Genomic DNA, 19,612 nt, shown 5'->3' with positions numbered 1-19,612 from the left:
AGAGTGGTTCCTCTTGAGAGATACGGAAAGATACCAAGAGACAGAGAATGAAGGAATATAAAGTGAGAAAACAGGGAAAGGCAGAAGACAAATTGTAGCAGCCAGGCTGGAGCCCAGGTGGGAACACTGCACACAACTCACTCTGGGCACTCCACCATGGTAGGCTGGGCTGCTCTACCTGAGTCTCCTGTACTCCTGTCCCTGCTGTGAGGGCTCATTCTCAGTGCATCACTGCTGGAGGGGCCCTTATGGCTACCCCAGCTGTAAGCTAACACCTCTCTCTCCTCTCACTGCTCCTACAAGGGCTGCAAGTCTTCAGAAGCAGTGATCAAACCATTATGGGATTTAAAAACAGTCCACTACTACGAAGCTGATTGTGCCTGATAGGAGGACCAAGCTCCAGCTGGCACATCACCTTAGCCACAACATGATGACTGCACCATTCTTATTTTTATCCATGGTACCTTCAGTGCCGCCTGAAATATGATTTGATGCCTGTGCAAACTGAGACCAGGGAGGTAATAGGGGTTACTAGGCCACCTGGATAAGTTGCCAGTGGGAAAGAGCCAGGCCCACATTCACTGGGGGTTACCTTGGTCCTGGGGACAAGAAGAGTTGAAGCCAAAGCAGAGGAAATGGTGGTAATTGTTGACATTTGTGTGTTTACTTTCTGTAAAAAATACATCATCTCATTTAAATCTCACAAAACTCTATGCTTTAGGCCTTTAAACTCCATCTTACAGACAAGAAACCTGAAATTCTGAGTGATTAAATCACTTGCCTAAGGCCACCAGGCTAGTTCGTAAGTGGTAGAGTAGGAATCTGAACCAACGGTCTGACTCCAGACCCTTCCTTCTAGTCCCTTCCTCCATCAGGAGGCTCTTACCATCATGTGCTCGCCACAGAAGATGATCCAGAAGGAGAGAAGCATCGCATAGAAGATGCCCTGTCGGATGTCACCAAACAGCAGCATCCAGGTCCAGTCAAATCCAATGGAAAACCACTCCACCGGGATGTTGATAAAAGTCATGGAAATCCCAAGGGCAAAGATAACTCTGATCATGAGAGAATATCAGGAAAACCACTTTATTCATCTGGGAGGCAGATTTAAAAAAAAAAAAAACCCAGTTTTGGGAAATGAGATGTTTCATATTAGGACTGAAGCCATATGATCAGTTTCTTAGCTCTCATTTCTACAGAGATGCAAAATGTCTTATTTTGTTAGCACCACTGCAGAACGAAGGAGTGTTACATTAACATTTTCTATGTAATTGAACCTAACCTCCTTAATGCCCTGAACTTTATTTTGGTACCAAATCAGATTAAGAGCTTCCTACAATGTTTTCCCCCGCCTTTGCCTTCTTAAGCAGACCTCTTTGAACATAATTATCCCCGCTTACCTATTCAGGTAATCATTAACCTGATCATTAAGAACACTCATTATCATCATTATTATGATATCGTCAGCAACTAGGAACAAGCATGATTGTTTCAATAATAAATCACTCCAAACAACATGAAATACTTCCTTTAGCTGTGTGTTTAGTTTTTATTTTGTTTTTTCCCTATTGTACTATTAATTGCCACTGCTCTATCAAGTTCATGCGTTTTGTCACTGATTTATTCATACTTCCATTCATACCTATGAAATACAAGGGTTAATTAAGCACAGATGACATACCAGGCATTTTGTTAGGACTAGAGATACCTAAGAGAGTAGCCCTCTTCTACTCAAGGAGATATATGTAGTGGCTGAGCCAAATAAAGTGTGACAAGTGATATGACAGAAGTGTGCACAGGCTGCCACACGGACTTCTAACTTTGGCAGAGACAGAAACCGAGAAGAGCTGGGAGTCAAGATTGGGGAGGTGGAAGGACATTTCAAGCAAAGGGAAAAGCCTGGATGGAGGCACAGAAGCCTGGAACAGCCTGAAGCATTTGGGGATCTGCATGTAGCACATACCAGGAAATGACAGGACATGACACTAAATAAGTAAAAAAAAAAAAAAAAAAAAAAGCTGAGTTCATGAAGAAACTTGCCTACCCCATCAGAGAACTTGAAATTTATCTTAAAAGGACTGAGGATCCAATAAGAAGGTTAAGCAGTGGAATGATATCATTCATTCATTCATTCAACACATTCATATTTCTTGAGTTCCTACTATGTGCCAGTCACTATTCTAGATGCTGGGGATATAGTAGTAAACAACGTAGGCAAAGATCCTGCTCTAACGATGCTTGCATTCAGCAGGGGTGAGAGGATGGGTCTGGGAGGAAAGACAACAAATAAATATAGAATATAATGAAGAAAAGTAAATCAAGGTAAGAAAATGAAGAAAGAAGGAATACTACTTTACATAAGGTAGACAGGAAAAAGTCTCTAAGATAAGAGATATTATGACAGGGCCTGAAGAAAATGAGGAATTGGGCTACAGAGATATCTAGGAAAGAGCATTTCAGACGAAGAGAACAGCAGTGCAAAGGCCATGGGGTGGGAGCATACCAGGCATGTCTAAGCATCATCAAGGGGGATGGTAAATGGTAGAGAGGATCGGAGATGAAATCCGAGGATTTGAAATGAAAAGCCAACAGAGAGCTTTGAGCAGAGGAGTGACAAGATCTGATTTATACTTGAAAGTGAACACTGGCTGCTATGAGAATAGACTATAGGAAGGACAAGAGTGGAAGCAAGAAGAGCAATTGAGAGGCTATTTCTAGTCATCCAGGTGAGAAATGAGAAGTGAAAGTGAGTTAGACTATGGTGGTAGCAATGGATACGGTGAGATTTCCAGCTGGGTTGGACGAGGGGTGTGAAAAAAAGAAGTAAAGGATGACTCCTACTTCTCTAACCTGAGCAGCTGAAAGGATGGAGCTGCCATTTCCTTCAGTGGGGATGCCTAAGAGAGGGGCAAGTTTGAAGCAGAGGAAATAAAATGTTGTTCTTTGCATGTGTTACATTTTTGTGCAAGTGAAGATGTTAAATAAACAGCTGGAATATTTGGGTTGAGGGCTGAGAGAGGCTGAAGTTGAGGATATAAATTAAGAGTCATCAGAGTGTAGGTGATTTTTAAGACCACAAGACTAGACGACATCACTCTGGGAACAGGCATAGCTAATAAAGAGAAGAGGCCCAAAGACTGAGCACTGGCTCCCAAGTTTAAGAGGTTGAAAAGATGGTTGGAAACAGCACTGGAGACAGTGATGATCAGCAAAGGAGGATAATAACCATGAGAAGGGTGAAGAAGGCTCTGTGAAGAAAAAGGAAATGACCAATTACATCGAATACTGGTGATGAGTCAAGTGAGAACTGAGAAGTGACCATTGGATTTAGAATGTGAAGGTCACTGGAGATCCTGTCAAGAGCAGTTTTACTGAGGGGTGGAATGGGCCCAAGAAAGAACAGGTGGAGGAGATATACGGACAAAATTTTTGAGGAGTTTTGATATGAAGAGGAGTAGAGAGATGGTGTGGTGGCTTCAGGGGGAAATAGGAAAATCACGAGTTTTATCTAAGAATGTGAAATGGTATAGTGTGTTTGCATGTTAATGGGAATAATCTAGCAGAAAGGAAAAGTCAGTAATGTGGGACAGAAAGGGGATATATCTACGAGCATATCATCTTTATGGAGGTGAGAGGGTTGGGCTTAGGAGCAAGGCAGTTTGTCCACAGTGACAGAGAGAAGTATCTGACTCAGACCACGGGAATGAAGAGCAAAGACAGAATAGAGAAACAGAAATGTGAGAGAGGTTTAATCCTTAGGATTTAATAATAAGTTGCGTGTGAAAGCTGAAGGAGTAAAAAGAGTCCAGGATGATTCCTGGTCTAATCACCTGCCTAAGTACCACAATGACCACTTGAACTAAACCCCAGCAAAACCAGGACCATGGCAGGCAGATCTAGAATGCCAGTGTTCTTTAAGAGTGCTCTGAAATCAGTTCTTACTTTTCTAGAAGCACTGGGGGTCGGGACATCATAGTGATCCTCCTCCAATACCACACCATAATGATGAAGATGCTGGGCGTAAGGAAGGTCTTCATTGCAAACCACACCTTGGTGAAGCCTCCATTTTGATGGATTCCCTAGACAAAGACCAATCATAATTTTGAAGGTGACTATATCTTAGTGTTATTTTCTACCAGAAAACGCATTTTGGGGAGAAGTGAAAAGAGATCTTTTCTGCTGAACTTTCAAGATCAAGAGCTTTAATATTCATAGCATGTACCCTCTTCACCCTTCCCCTGCCCCCTCCTCAGGCACTGTAAGAAATCTAAATAAAAGGCAAAAAAAAATGGACCCACTCTATACAAAGGGAATCACTAAGAGCATGATTAAAGATTTTTCTGTGAGACTTTTTTATTGAAAAATTGGAGCTATTTTAAGATAGCTCCCAAAATGTTGGGACAGTAAAATGTGTTAAGGTAAATCTATACAGTGGAATGCTACACAGTATTGCAAAGTATATTTATATTATATTCACAATATACTATTAAACAAAAAAAAAGCAAGGAACAAAGAAGTCAGTTGAGTATGACTTTTTTTTGTTTGGAAAAACTATATGCATGTATCTTTCTATCTGTATAGAAAAAGTCTGTAGGGATATATATCAAAACCTCAACAGTGATTATTTCTCTAGATATTATGGGCAATTTTTATGTTATTTTTTGTGTTTACTTTTGCTTCCTAATTTTCTACAATAAATGTGCATTTCTTATGTGACTTTTTTAGATAAAAAAGACTCTTGGTCCATGTTCTATTTTTTTTTTTTTTTGCCTGTTAAACAAATAAAATGGAAAGAACCTAAAAAACACCATTGCTACCTTTAACATTTGTGCTTGAAATAAACTTAAAAAAGAAAAAAAAAAGAAAAAAGAAAAGAAAGAGGAGGGGGGTGCCTGGGTGGCTCAGTTGGTTAAGCATCTGACTTTTGGTTTTGGCTCAGGTCATGATCTCACAGTTTGCAAGTTTGAGCCCCACATAGGGTGCTGTGCTGACAGCGTGGAGCCTGTTTGGGATTCTCTTTCTCCCTCTCTGCCCCTCCACTGCTCTCCCTCTCAAAACAAATAAATAAACTTAAAGAAAAAAAAAAAAGAAACATTTGTCCTTGCAAGGTGAGACATATAAAGAAAAATTACTTTTATCTTGGTATTATTACACAATCATGACCATTATAATAAAATCTTAAATGGGTACAATAACTGCATTACTTTCCATTTCTGTAATCTCTCATGTCAATTTAAATCTCAGCCATCATTTCTATTTCTCAGGTGACGCAGTGGGCACACGGAGATTCCAAGGGTGAGATAGAGTTACTTTCCAACACACATGCTCACAAACCACCGTTCTGAGCCGGTGTTCTAATGTCACATGCTGCCTGGACCCAGTAGATTCACTTACCACCAACTGAATATCCTTTATTTCCCCAATTCCAACATTGATTTTCTTCTTCTCATTCACAGGCAGCCGGATGTTCAGAAGGTAGTACTTATGAGCTACAGACCCGATTTCCATAAAAGGAAGGACATCACATTCATAGTAACGACCCTCATACTCTGGGGTCTGGAAGAAGAGCAGAGAGTTTGAGACAGAATCACTATTTCCAACAGACTATGTCTAAATTGCCTTACCTTCACCTCATATCACCAATGCTGAAAAGCTAATGCTTAAAGGTATACCTCAGAGCTACAGATAATAGGGCACACTGGAGGCATGGTATCCAATGGCTGCTCCCTCCACCCCCCCCCCAAAAAAAGACCCAGCCACATTTGAAGTGGAACCAGAAAATTTTAGATAAAAAACAGAAATCTCCTCTCTTAGCAAACACTTTCTCAGTTCTTCAATCTGCATTAAGCTTCACATCAGAATAACCTGGTCTACCAGGCCTATAAGGGCTTTTTATTTGCAGCACATCATGGGAGACCACTACTATTCCATGACTGTTGGCTGTATGGAACAGTCGACTTCTGAAATGTTCATCACACTCTTGGATGCCAAGAGTAATTATTTTCACGGCTTTTGCCTGAAGCCACAAGAAGGTGAAAATATCTTCCTTTTATTGATTTGATAGAAAAAGAAGCAAGTCAAGGAACACTTAGAATTTGGGGAAGATAGAAGGGATAAAAGGTAATAATGGGATTAGGTTGTCAGAGGTGCCAACTTGGAATTTTCTGCCTCTGAAGCTTCCTAACTGCCCAAGAGGTTAGATGGCAGAAGGGAGCAGAAATTTTAATTAAGCCAAATTTAGCCCAATGTCTAGAAAAGCCTCTTGGGACTTCCTGCCAATGATTGAAGAGCTACTGCTCAGAAAGCATGGTTGTGAGACATTAAAGAGTAGGGGTGCAGGTTGCTTTTGAAAACTAAATTCTTCTCTACCTCACCAGGACTCCTGGCTATGTGGCCCTGCTGAGGGGTCAGGGTAGAGGAGTAAATATGTGCATGTAGAGGCATCGGATTTAGTAGCTAGGGACTTTTCCCTGATAAAAGAGATGAGTGTCTGCCATCGATGTAGGGTTTATATGCCAGCTTCAGTATTTTCCTGCTGTACACCTCTTAACCAAGTGATAGGGAAGACCTAATTCGCTGTTCCTAAGCCTATATTCTCAGCACCAACATAATTTTTTTGTATATCTTTAGAGTAAAAAGTCCAGTGGAGAAATCAGAAGGAAGATAACAAGTAATCCACAATCCGACTGGTGTATGAAGAGTCTCTCACCCTTTGGTGATCTTGGAGAATTCTTTATTGGACAGAGCTTAGAGTGCAATAAACAGAATTTTGTATAGAGACAGAGACAAAAGTAGAGGTACAGCAGGCTAATATCTGGCTTTTATGCTTCCACTCTTCCCTTCCTCACTCATAGCAGACATTACAAATCAATCATAATAGTTTTTCATCCACTAAGGTTTGAAGGACTCTTTCAGAACTATCAGTTGACTAGAGTTGGCTTATGAGATTTAAAACAATTCTTCTGTCGAAAGCTTTTTGCTTCTTTTCCAAACTTCAGTTGCAGACTGGATGATTCTTCTTATGTAGATTCCTTCTCTCCTCTCTACTCCTTTCCTTTACACTTATAAATCAGGGCAAGTATTGGGGCTCTGCAGGAACTACCCTGCTCAAATTTGGCCTCAGATTAATCCACACCGAAGAAGTTAATTATCCTCTATGTTAACGGCAAGAAAGAATTTTCTTATGTGCTTTCCTTCAGGGTCTTGTTTTATTTCTAGAAATTGAGGTTTTGAGAGGGAAGGGAACAAAACTTACTTAGTCTATTGCCACTGACTTGATTGTATTTCTCGCCCAAGGTCCCAAAGTAGTAGCAGTACTGGGTTGGGGGACATAGGTCTTCCAAATCCAGCCTCTAACTCTGATGGGGAAGAGGACCCTCAAGTACAGCAGGGAGAAAACAGTGATGTTGCCCCAGACATGTACTGAGGCATGTGTCTGTGGTAGGGAAGGCACTGAACGTCACGTCAGGAGACTTCTAGTCTAGCCCTGATCTGGCCCCCTGCTGGATTCCTTGAGAAGGTCATCTGCCTCATTCAGCCTCACTTTCCTCCTAAGTAAAACAAGATCTCCAGGGTTCCTTCTAATTCCCCATTCACGGTTCTCTCAGTGTCCTCCACTTCCTCGTCCTTATAGAGAGGGTAACACTTCCACTTCATGAGACAAATTTACCTTCAACAAATTAGGCACACCAGATTCTGGGATCTTGGCCTGGCCTACCTGTCTCCAAGACAAATTCACTGTCTCCTGTTGGGAACTTATCCTTATGCACCAAGGTTCTGCCTCTGCCAGTATTTAGGGCATTTAGGAAGAAAGGCACTCCCCCCCTTCCTTTCCCCATCCCCCCTTAGTCCTCCCCCAACTCCAGCATGAGACTGGCTAATTAGGACAAATTACAGCAGGTGGCAACTTGACTTTTTTTTTTTTTCCCAACTCACAATCCACCAGGGACTAAAAAGCTTTAAAGCAATTTCTCATTTAATCTTCAGACTCAAGACTAAATTTCACTGCAATCAAAAAGCAGAGATTTGATGATTCATTTCCTTCACACTTTTCAAGGTTTAATATCTTTCTTGAAAGGGATCAACACATCCTAAAGATAATTAAGCAGCCATCATTAAGAAGCAGTTCCAGGCTTCTTAATGACCTCCCCCTCACTCTGCTTCTCAGCGCCCTCCAAGTGTGTAAGTGAGGCAAGAAATGACTTTTCCCTTTTCTGAGGATGAAATTCCATACCCCAAAGCTTCATATACTTGAGCTTAGATATCCAACCAGTCTCACCTCTGAAAGATGCAATCAACTTGCAGTGACAGAAAGGTTTTAATTAATTTTTCCCACTGCATATAAAGATTTGAAAATGTCAGATATTCCTCTCTCCTGCTACCTCAGGTTTTTCCCTACCATTCATTTTCACCTACAGATTACCCCCAAGTACCTACCCCCAAACAATTCCAGATGATTTTTTTTAGGGGATGGTACTACATTTGGCAGACAGCAGAGGGTCTAGGGCAGTGACATTTAAACTTCATGAAACTGCAGGAGTTGAAATCCTGTTAAAACACAGATTCCTTGGTCCTATACCCTGAGATTTTGACTTACTAGGTTTTGGGTGTGAACCAGGCCTGGGAATCTGCATTTCCTACAAGCTCCGAGGTCATACTGGTATTGCTGATCCTCAGACCACACTTTCTGTAGTTCTGGTCTAGGGAACCTGGGGAAGGGAGAGTTCATAAATACCAGGTTCCCCTATATACAGGGTGTGTGGGTTGCCCACAACAGTCCTGGTGGCCCACCTGGTGAAACCTCCTCTTTCATTCCCAAACATATCCCAGAGAGGATATGAAATAATAAGGTCACCCTGCTTGTGTCCACCATCTCATTTAATCCTTATAAAGAAACCCAAAGCAGCTATTATTATCCCACTTTGCAGATGAGAAAATTAAGCTTGGACAGATTAAGTACGTTTGCCTAAGGCCATGCAGTCAGTAAGTGATACAGCCTGGAACTGAAGCCAAGTGTGTTTTGTTCCAAATCCACACTTTTAACTAAATGGTAATACTATGAACCTGCCCTTCCCCATCTTACTCCTCTTCAGTGTAGGGTGGACAGCTGGGGCATGATACCCAGAAGCTTCAACCTACCATTCCTACCATTCATTCCACAGGACACCCCATCTTTGCAGCGATAGCCAAAAGTGAGGCCAGGAAAGGCCAATGCTAGGAGAGAAGAAGTACTAAACTGATCGATGAAGCAGGTATTACAAAGCTGCCCAAGTCCTTTAAAAGCAACTGATCCGAAGATGCCAGATGACGTAATCAAGAATGTGTTTCAGTGCTGTTGGGTCTCTCATGCACTTCACACAGAAAAAAATGAGACAATTTCTGTACCTGAAGGGACATCAGAGGTCACCTAGCTGATGGTGCTCCATGTCAATACCCTTAAGGAATGTAACCATGAGTGACAATAACCATGGCTCCATTTCATCTTCACAGAAACTTTAGTCAGTACGGGCAGGGGAGTCAGAACCTGGGAAGGTGTGTGTGAGGACAGCACTTGGCAATGAAAAGGGCCCCTGGCTAACTGTGACCTGGTCCTTATACCATCAAATCCTACTATCCTTTGAGGGTCACTGAGTCAATCTTTGCATTTTCATTTATGAGGAATCATAAAATTAAAGGCCTTTGCCCAAAACAAAATGTCTCCTTATTTTCAATGCAGGAGAGTAACCTCCCTCCTGTGGGTGGTTGAAAGAGTCCTCCTGGATGAACCAGAGAAGGGAGAGCCTTAAAAATGGGTTAGAAGACCCAGGTCTCAAATGAAATTAGGTTTCCTCCCTCAGGGCCTCTTTTTGTATGTGGTATTCACTGGGATTTTTAGTCTTTGTACCTGCACATTAACTCTGGCAACAAAGGAATGCCTAAGAATCAGAGAAGCAGACACAAGCATTGATCCAATATGAACAGATTCTCACACCTCAAAATAACTTAGCAACATTCTTCAGACACTCTCAGTGCTTAAGAACCAAGGGTTTATTTGTATGGAGCGATTTCAGAGAAACAACCACATCACTTCAAACAGACATTCTTTCTTCTGTTCCTTTTTCCTGAACAGGGACATACAATCACCACATTGCCCTTTTCTCTACTAAGACAAAGGATGACGACTAACCTTTGTGGGTCATTCATACTAAGGAACATACCTGTGAGCTGTAAAGTAAATTTTCCCAAATACCTGGAACCCAAATAAAAACCCTATCAACTTAGACACCAAGGCATCCTACCTTGGGGGATGTGAAGGTACATTTGAGTTTCCGGGGCACTCTCTCATGGGCCATTTCAGTCCATTCAGCAAACACATCATCACGGTAAGCCAGGGAAACATCCATGGAAACTTCTGCATTTTCTCCTGCAAGAGAAAGGATGCACAATTCAGAAATGGCATCTGGGAAGGTATTTTGGAAACAGTTCAAAAATTCTCATAGGCTCTGCCATGGAAACGAAGACAAAACAATATATATTCATTTCTCTCAAACTCCAGATCCAAGTCTCCAAATCTGAAACTTAAAAGTCATAGGGTGAATGTTGAAGTTGGATGCTCGGTCCCTTCCTTAACCTCTCTGCCAAAGAGTCAAACAGCTTTCATGTAAACTCCTCCAGAGACAGGGGTCTAACTCTCTCCGAAGCAGCTCAAGTGGTCAGATTGTGACTCATGATCAGCACTTATCTTCCTGAGACTTGCAACACAGGTCCTAAGGCCTGCCCAGAGGAGTTACATGGAACGTGAGGTCCTTCTTCCACAGAAGTGCCTTAGGTACCTGAAACCCATACTTCATCTGCCTGTGTTTTCTCTCCTATCTGATAAAAATAACCACCGCTCAGAGACATGATTTAAGTACGCTCTGTGCTGCCTTTGTAACACACTCTAGTCTCAAGGCGTCTTTCTTAAAATTACTCCCAAAGAAGTTCTCAAAAATGGGATCTTTTATTTCTCAAAAACTCAAAACCCCTTCTGCAAATGGAGGGGAAAGTTAACGTAAAAGATGAAGGATTTTTCCAAAATTAAAGACTTATATATGCACAGATAAGAATATAATAATAAGCACATCATTGTGCAAATGAATATTCACATGTACTTCCATATCAGTAAGAACCATAAATGGGTTTAACTCACCACAGAACTCACTAAGGAGACGAGATGAATAAAAATTGCATCTATCCGTTATGTCTGTCTTAAACTGTGCCGAGCAAGTTCAAGAACAGGAGAGTCTTAATTGGGGAAAAAAAAACCACACAGATCACATTTCCAAAATGATTGGAGAACCAGCTTTCACTGGCGTTATGAGATGGGGTTCAATTCTAGGCTCTAGAAACAGATGATAACTGCTGTTTGGAAAATTAGGGCTTTCCATCCACTGGCCCAGTGTGACTGAAGCCAATCTGACAATGTGAACCCCAAGTTCTCTGAAATCCAGAAAGAGAAAGAAAGAATGCAAGAAAGGAGGGATCTGAGGCCATCTGGATGTAGATGAAACCCTCAATGAACACCAGTGCCCTGCTACTTTCTTAGTACTATTTAAATCCTCAAACATGGTGAATTGGCCATTCCTATTTTCCTCCTCTCCCTCCTGAAATGCCACAGAACAAACAGTAAAGGAATTCAAAGGATATTAAATCACAAGGGGAAAAAGTGGTAATGACACGAGCAGATCAGGGATTGCAGCAACTTTTAAAAAAATGAAAGATACATGAAATAGGGCTTCCTGACAGCCAGAGAGAGGGGCACAGCCTAAACTGCAACAGAAGGGCTACTGTGGGAAAGTGAGCCATCATGTCCAGTAGACCCCCAAGGAACTCAAAATTTGAAAACACCAGTGTTGCAGAAGACAGGTGAGGCATGGTGCCGACAACAGGGTAACCGGCTCAAAGTTTGTACACAAAATCATTGGATCTCCAGGTCTTCTATATCTGCCTGTCTCTGCACAGTTTGAGGAGAAACTCTGGACTTGGAGACACCAGGCAGTGCAGAGACTCAGGGCTGAAAACAGGGAAGTACAAGTCTCTACATAAGAAACTGTGCGATACCCAGCTTGACAGAAAAAATGCTTACAGAGTTTGTATGTCCTCTTGGTTGGGGCTCAACCTGGCCACAGCTGCTCCTTGCTTGACAGCCTCAGTGGTCAACAGAATGAACTGGCCAGAGCTCTCATATTAGACACCAAGCTTTTTCATCCTTTTCATTTCTTTTTTTTTTTTTTTTCCTAAAGTTTATTTATTTACTTTGAAAAAGAGCACGAGCAAGTGGAGGAGGGGCAGAGAGGGAGGGAGACAGAATCCTAAGTAGGCTCTACACTGACAATGCAGAGCCTGATGCAGGGCTTGAACCCACGAACTGTGAGATCATGACCTGAGCTGAAATCAAGAGTCGGACGCTTAGCCAACTGGGCCACCCAGGCGCCCCTACATCCTTTTCATTTCTAAAACTGGCATTAGCAATTGGGACTTTCAGCTATGTTGTGTTGAAAGAACACTTCCAGAACCACAGGACTCAAGAGTATAAATGTGAAAAGCTGTAAAAGAAGATATCAGTCCACACACTGGGCTTCTTGGGGCCCCAGGGTTCAGAGTAGCACTGGCCTTAGATATTGGCAGGAAGGGCCCTTAATTTGAGATCCAAATTTTAAAGGGCCCTACTGTCTGGCCCTCTTCTAACTATTCCCTTTCTCACAGGAAGAGAAACCCTCAAGTGAAAGGGACATGCCCACTGAGGGCCTAAACCCCTTACCCCTACTTTTAGAATATGCTTGGGGCTCCTGGGTGGCTCAGTCGGTTAAACAGCCGACTTCAGCTCAGGTCATGATCTTGTGATCCATGGGTTTGAGCCCCGCATTGGGCTTTGTGCTGATGGCTCAGAGTCTGGAGCCTGCTTCAGATTCTATGTCTCTCCCTCTCTCTGCCCCTCTCATACTCATGCTCTCTGTCTCTGTCTCTCAATAATAAATCTAAAAAGTGAAAAAAAATTAGAATATGCTCCAAGAACTCAGGACCCCAGAATACCCTACCCTGATAGCTCTGAGCCTATCTCCATGGCCTTGGTGGGGGGGTCTTCCCCAGATCTGGCCTCCTAAGGGGAACCATACAACCACTTGCGCACCCCCTGGGCTCAAGAGTGGTCAGAGGCTACTCTTTGTAGGATACAGTCAGAGATGGAGCAAGGAGGTTGGGGTGTCCATACACATAACACTCAAAGCTCCTTTTCTGTAGGGGATGGAGCCAGGGGTGGAAAGAAAAGGCATTTAGGGGCCCACAACTCCTTGGTCAGTCCCATTTTGGCACAGAATTCCAAGAAGTGGAAGAATCCGAAATTCAAACCTGGCTTTCCAGTGCATTATGAAGGCAAATGTTATAATCAGATAGTAGAACTTAACTTGGCTTAACAATTTGTTGGCCTGATTTATCACTTTTAGGTATTTAGACATATGACAGCTATGCTTTCTTAGGCACTCTTGCCTTGGGCCCAAATGTTAGGGGTGAGCTTCATCAGAACAGGTGCCTGAGGGGGAGGGAAGGCCAGACAGACTCACCTCCTGGCCTTCTCCCAGCTTTAAGAGTTATTCCCATCTGTTGGGAATCCCTAAAGGAAAAACTGTTTTAAAGTACGCTGTTAAAAGCAAACAAATTTTAAACACTGCTTTCATGTCTGATTACTCTGTATTTAAGCCCATATGACTTCCGCGCTTTCATTTAAATGATATCATTTAATGTTCCCAACAAACTCTATGAAGTGGGGCACAGATATTTTCTTTTGATTAGTGAATTAGCTGAGGTCCTCGGGTATTAAGTAATTTGCCTGAAATCATACTGTTGTTGGTAATGGGAGGGAGACAACCATTTTCAAATTGCCTTAAAACACAATTATCTTTTTTTTACATTGCTTAGAGAAGACTGACTACTTGGTATTAAAAGTAGCCCATCAAACTAGTCACAAAAGATGAATAAGTAAGTCTTCAGCAAAAACACAGGCTCTAAGCAGACACCCTCTCCTTGACGCCTGGCATCCATCCTGTGCGTAAGAGGTTAGAAATTTCCCAAGAATACATGGCTAGTAAATGACAGAGTTGGGACTTAAACCTGGGTCTGGGTCACCCCGAAACCCAACTAGCCTCAACTACCTTTGTTGGTAGAAAACAGCAGACTTCAAAAGAAACCTAACAGGGGGCACATGGCTGGCTCAGTTGGCAGACGGTGTAACTCTTGATCTCAGGGTCCAGAGTTCAAGCCCCAAGTTGAGCGTAGAGCTTACTTTAGAAACAAACAAAATGAAACTTGACACCTGAATCAAGCACACTGCGGTAACACGGGCTACTCAACTCTAACCAAAGCCTTTGCAGCTTTCTACGGGAGAGAAATATGTAGTGCTTTGGAGGCCATGAGCATGGCTTGCAGTGTGTCTGGAATTCTCTCATCTGAGCTACACAGCACCATTTCAGAAACCTGACTGGGGAAGTGTGACATGCCCTAAGAACGTGATGTGACGTGACATGATGGAGCTGGAAGCCTGGGGCCAGCTAAGTTCATGTTGTAGTCTGCCCCTAACCACATGGGAGATCAGGGACAGGGTGGGTCTGGATGTGGCACTAAGCCCGTCTGTTGGAGGCGGCCGCTTGTAGCTCCAGACCACAGCCATCATGAAGCAGTACAGGTCGGTCTCACCAGACCTTCTGCTTTTTTCAAGACAAAGCAGAAATGCAAATCGTTACGAAACCTCTCTCCATTTTTAAATGTCTGTAATTAATTCACTAAAAACAAAAACTAAGCTACAACAAAATGAAACTCTCTGTGCAGTTCAGCTAATGAAATATCATGTGATCTGGGTGATACTGTGGAGGTGACACTTTTCATACTGCCTTCACACCACCATTCTTTTCTTTCTGTTCCACCATCAAGTGAAGTTCTTTCTAAAACTTTCTATTACTGTTCACAAACTGTATCACATGTTTCGCCTCATCCTCACAATCACTTACTTCCTGTGCTGTCTGGGACAGGTGTCATCATTCCTGAGCTAGAGAAGTCAAGACTACAAAAGCCCCACTTCTAGAAACATCAGAATCAAGCTTCTAGAGTTTCATGAACTGCAGTCCTATACCTTTTGGCTGTCTTTCATAGTGTACTTAAAAAACAGAAACCACAGGGAGAATGGCAGGTTCAAGTGACCCTCTGACCTTCCCTTACTGGACTTTGTGATATCACCCCCTGGCACATATGCTCAGGCTTCTAACCCTGCTGGAACAGGACTTGTCTCTTAGGATTTTGTGACCATTAAGTTAGTTACCACGTGGGAAAAAAATACTTAGAACACTGCAGAAAGCATGAAGGATTAGCTACTGTTTTTATCATTTTATTAGGGAACTGAAAATCTAATAACCTACCTTTAATTCAACATCATTACCAGGTCTCAGGAACATCGAACTTCCCACTATGAACCCCTATCCAAACCTGGAACACAGAACTCAGAAACAGGAAAGCACTGGCCAGAGAAACCCAGCAAAGCTGTGAAGTCAGCCTCCTGAATCATTTTCTCTTCTGCCTCCAATGGACTCAGAAATAAAGTTCAGCTTTAATGACTATGTTGCATGTAATAAAACACCGGTTTCATGACTCCTGGGATACTGCGTGGGCAATACTGCCCCCCTTCCCCCAACACCCCCAGAGATAATGAAAGTGAAGAATCCAATTTGAACTCCCTGGGAGAATGGCAGGAAGGCCAAGGCTACCCCTGGCACCTGGAGAACGATCCCTATAAAACGAGGACACTGGTTATACCTGTTCCATGGGGAAAAGTGGTAAGGTATCAATATAGGGCATTTGTAGATTTGAAACCCATGGTTTTCCACACCTATACCAAACCAGCAGCTTTGCTATTCTGTGGGCTGTCCAAGCTTCACATTTCTCAAATGGCTTTGGAGACACATTTTAGTTGGGTGGAAAATTCATTTGGAATACTGGGAAAGGAGGTGTGGAAAGGCACTGTGGTTCTTCACATTTACTATTTTCATCCTGTTACGGGGGTGGTGCTCTGACATGAGGAAATCTGCACTCCATGGTTCTGTAGGTGCAGACTCAGACTGTAGAGTATTACTGCAGGTGGAAAGATCTATGCCTTTCCATATTGGGAAGCATTGACCAATCATATCCTTAGGAATCATGTTACCTTCTCAGTTAAACTGCCCTGCCCTGCCCTTCATGAGAAAAGCATTTGCCAATCAGTTTTCCAAAGACAAGAAGAAAGCCAGAGAGGGGAGCAAGTCCTTTGCATAAAGCAAGAAATGGTTGGGGAGACAAACAGGAAGAATCTGAGCACCGCAGAATATCTAGGGCAGCTGTTTAACATTAAGAATGGATCCCGGTGGGGTGAAGCAATAAAAGATGAAGATTCATTGAGGAAGTGATCAGGATGCTTCTCATTTAGACTTCTTGAAATGGGCATTTTCCAGTCAAGATAGTAGAGCCTGTGGGCCAAAGAGATCTGTTTCGGAATTCTATCTTTACGTCTTTCTGGATGAGTGACCTTGAATGAGTCTCAGTTTGCACATGCAAAATAGAAATCATGGGACCTACTTCCCTAGGCTGTTGACAGGACCATTTGGTACACAAGTACTTAAAAATACTAGTTCCCCTTCCACCCTGGTTTAGGATGGTTGGGTTGACCAGTTACCGGGAAATAAAGGGGAGAAAGGGGAGGGCAAGTTACATTAAGAGGAAATAAAGAATTATGTTATGGTTGTCAGAAGCTTTTAGGTTCCCTGAGAAACCTTGGTTTTCCTGGGCCTTTGCCCTGGGAAGAAATTAAAGAAATTTCAAAATGCTCACATGCACTCCCACATTCCATAGGAGAGCCGCCAGTCACCAGGGCTTGTTTGGGTAACCTCAGAAGGAGGCCGCACAGACCAGCCTCCTCCCAGCCTCCAGCAGACATATAATCTGGGGTTATTTATGCCAGCGTTCCTTCCCCAATCAAAAACTCTCTGACCTGGCTTGTATTTTCTTGACGCTTTCAATTAAGGAAATAACAAAACCAACCCTGTCCTACATCCATGGTTAAGCCAGGCAAAAATGGACTCAGCTAATTATAAATTTGGCCCTGGCTGTTTTCTTAAGATGCCCTACAGGCCTGGGTGTGCACAGTTATAAAAATGAATGAGTACAATTATTTCGCAAACCAGCCTAACAGTTTAGTTCACATTACCTCTGTCGTTTTTCTCCATCACGTCAAGCATTTGCATTCTGGAGAAATATTTTCCGCGTGTAAGAAGACATTTTGCTAACCATTGTCAAAATGATCCCTTGCTGTAATGTGAAGCACCGTCTCCTAGTTGAAGTAATGGGGGAAATATGCAATGGGGGAAACGTTCCTCCCATTGGGCCTTTTGCAAAGTGACAACTCAGAAAACATCCACTTATCCCTACTGTACTGCTTAAAGGCTATACATTTGGAAAAGGAGCTGGGGATATAACTGTTTCATAAACGAATGAGTCTGAAGTACCACGGGATATAGTAAAACTACATCCATTGGTGTTCGCCAGGTTGTAGAGGGGCTCTCTTCTCACTCACTTCACTTGCCCTGAGAGGTGTGTCACCAGCCCCTCTCAAGTTCAGATTTCCCTCCGGAGTTTCAAACCTGCAGGCTCACTTCCCACTGGAGGTCTCTACTTCCATGGTTCAGAAAGCCAAACAACCAAAGCTGGTACACAATCTGCTCATCAAGTCTTGCAGATTTATTCCCCTCTCTCTCCTCAGTCACTCCTCTTGCTCAAGGCCACCATGCTCTCGGGCCTAAATAACTCAACCACATGCCCCATTCCTGTCTGTTCTCCACACTACAGCCAGGGAGATGACTTCTGAAATACTTTCAATGCCTTTACATGGTCCTCCTTAAAATGTTTAAAAGTTGAAACTCCTTGAGGCACCCTGGTGGCTCAGTCAGTTAAGTGTCTGACTTCAGTTCAGGTCTGAAATATGCAATGGGGGAAACGTTCCTCCCATTGGGCCTTTTGCAAAGTGACAACTCAGAAAACATCCACTTATCCCTACTGTACTGCTTAAAGGCTATACATTTGGAAAAGGAGCTGGGGATATAACTGTTTCATAAACGAATGAGTCTGAAGTACCACGGGATATAGTAAAACTACATCCATTGGTGTTCGCCAGGTTGTAGAGGGGCTCTCTTCTCACTCACTTCACTTGCCCTGAGAGGTGTGTCACCAGCCCCTCTCAAGTTCAGATTTCCCTCCGGAGTTTCAAACCTGCAGGCTCACTTCCCACTGGAGGTCTCTACTTCCATGGTTCAGAAAGCCAAACAACCAAAGCTGGTACACAATCTGCTCATCAAGTCTTGCAGATTTATTCCCCTCTCTCTCCTCAGTCACTCCTCTTGCTCAAGGCCACCATGCTCTCGGGCCTAAATAACTCAACCACATGCCCCATTCCTGTCTGTTCTCCACACTACAGCCAGGGAGATGACTTCTGAAATACTTTCAATGCCTTTACATGGTCCTCCTTAAAATGTTTAAAAGTTGAAACTCCTTGAGGCACCCTGGTGGCTCAGTCAGTTAAGTGTCTGACTTCAGTTCAGGTCATGATTTCATGGTTTGTGAGCTCGAGCCCCACATCAGGCTCTCTGCTGACAGTGCACAGCCTGCTTTGGGTCCCCTGTCTCCCTTTCTCCGTCCCTCCCCCTCTTGTGAGTCCTCTCTCTCTCAAATAAATAAACATTTAAAACTAAAAATAGGGGCGCCTGGGTGGCTCAGTCGGTTGAGCGTCCGACTTCAGCTCAGGTCACGATCTCACGGTTCGTGAGTTCGAGCCCCGCATCAGGCTCTGGGCTGATGGCTCAGAGCCTGGAGCCTGCTTCCGATTCTGTGTCTCCCTCTCTCTCTACCCCTCCCCCATTCATTCTCTGTCTCTCTCTGTCTCAAAAATAAATAAACATTAAAAAAAATTTTTTTTTAAAAAACTAAAAATAAAATAAATAAAATAAGATCTGGAACTCCCTGAATGGCATAAAAGGCTAATTTCTGGCCCCTGGTTGGTATTCTAGGTTCATATTTTAGGAGTTCTTCCCTACTCCTGTCACCCAGGTGGCAGGTCACCTTGAGTGTAGCCTGCCACTCCGCCTCCAGCCTTGGAATATGGGTGACAGCCTGGAATTGTAGCCCACCTAGACCACTTGTGCCTGTGCAATGATGGGCAAGTCACCCAACTCTTCTATCTACAGATGAGGACAGCGGTAATGCCCATCTCCTACAGTTGGGACGATTAAATGAGATAATGCACATGAATTGCTGAGCACGGCCCTGGCATACAGCGAACACTCAGTAAATGCTAGCTGCTATTCAAGGTTAACTACACTGGCTATACTCAAGGTCCCTGCCAGCACCCCAAATTTTAAAAAGGTGTCGCCTCTGAGCGGATGAATTAGAAAAAGGTTCCTTTTATTCTGAGCTGAGGATAGCACTCTGCATCCCCACTCATGGCAGACTCCTGTTCGTCTTCTAAAATTTGATAGACTTAATCCTGCCTTCCCTCGCTCACTAAAACTTGAAGAAGTGGCCCTCGCAC

The 19,612-nt window shown here is 43.1% G+C and overlaps 1 protein-coding gene across 3 annotated transcripts in view; it reads right to left on the bottom strand.

The window, feature by feature from the left end:
- The window catches only part of WLS (Wnt ligand secretion mediator), a 102,450-nt gene that overhangs the window by 22,156 nt on the left and 60,682 nt on the right, over positions 1–19,612 (bottom strand). For 2 of the 3 annotated variants that reach the window (XR_006962621.1, XM_047082559.1), the window contains exons 3-7: positions 10,278–10,402; positions 5,395–5,556; positions 3,943–4,079; positions 887–1,055; positions 593–670 (exon numbers count right to left, since the gene is read on the bottom strand). Coding sequence is in view for 2 of the 3 variants with exons in the window: in XM_047082559.1 (XP_046938515.1) it covers positions 593–670; positions 887–1,055; positions 3,943–4,079; positions 5,395–5,556; positions 10,278–10,402 (671 nt within the window). In the remaining variant the exon portion in view is untranslated. The remainder of the gene's footprint in view (positions 1–592; positions 671–886; positions 1,056–3,942; positions 4,080–5,394; positions 5,557–10,277; positions 10,403–19,612) is intronic. The other variant, XM_047082560.1, reaches the window with a different exon arrangement.

This window comes from Lynx rufus, unplaced genomic scaffold, assembly GCF_022079265.1.
Source record: "Lynx rufus isolate CCGP_SWC_20201006 ecotype Redwood Valley unplaced genomic scaffold, mLynRuf1.p SCAF_2, whole genome shotgun sequence".
NCBI lineage: Eukaryota > Metazoa > Chordata > Mammalia > Carnivora > Felidae > Lynx > Lynx rufus.
The sequence above is the reverse complement of the archived record's forward strand: the minus strand, read 5'-3'. Positions and strand labels throughout refer to the sequence as shown.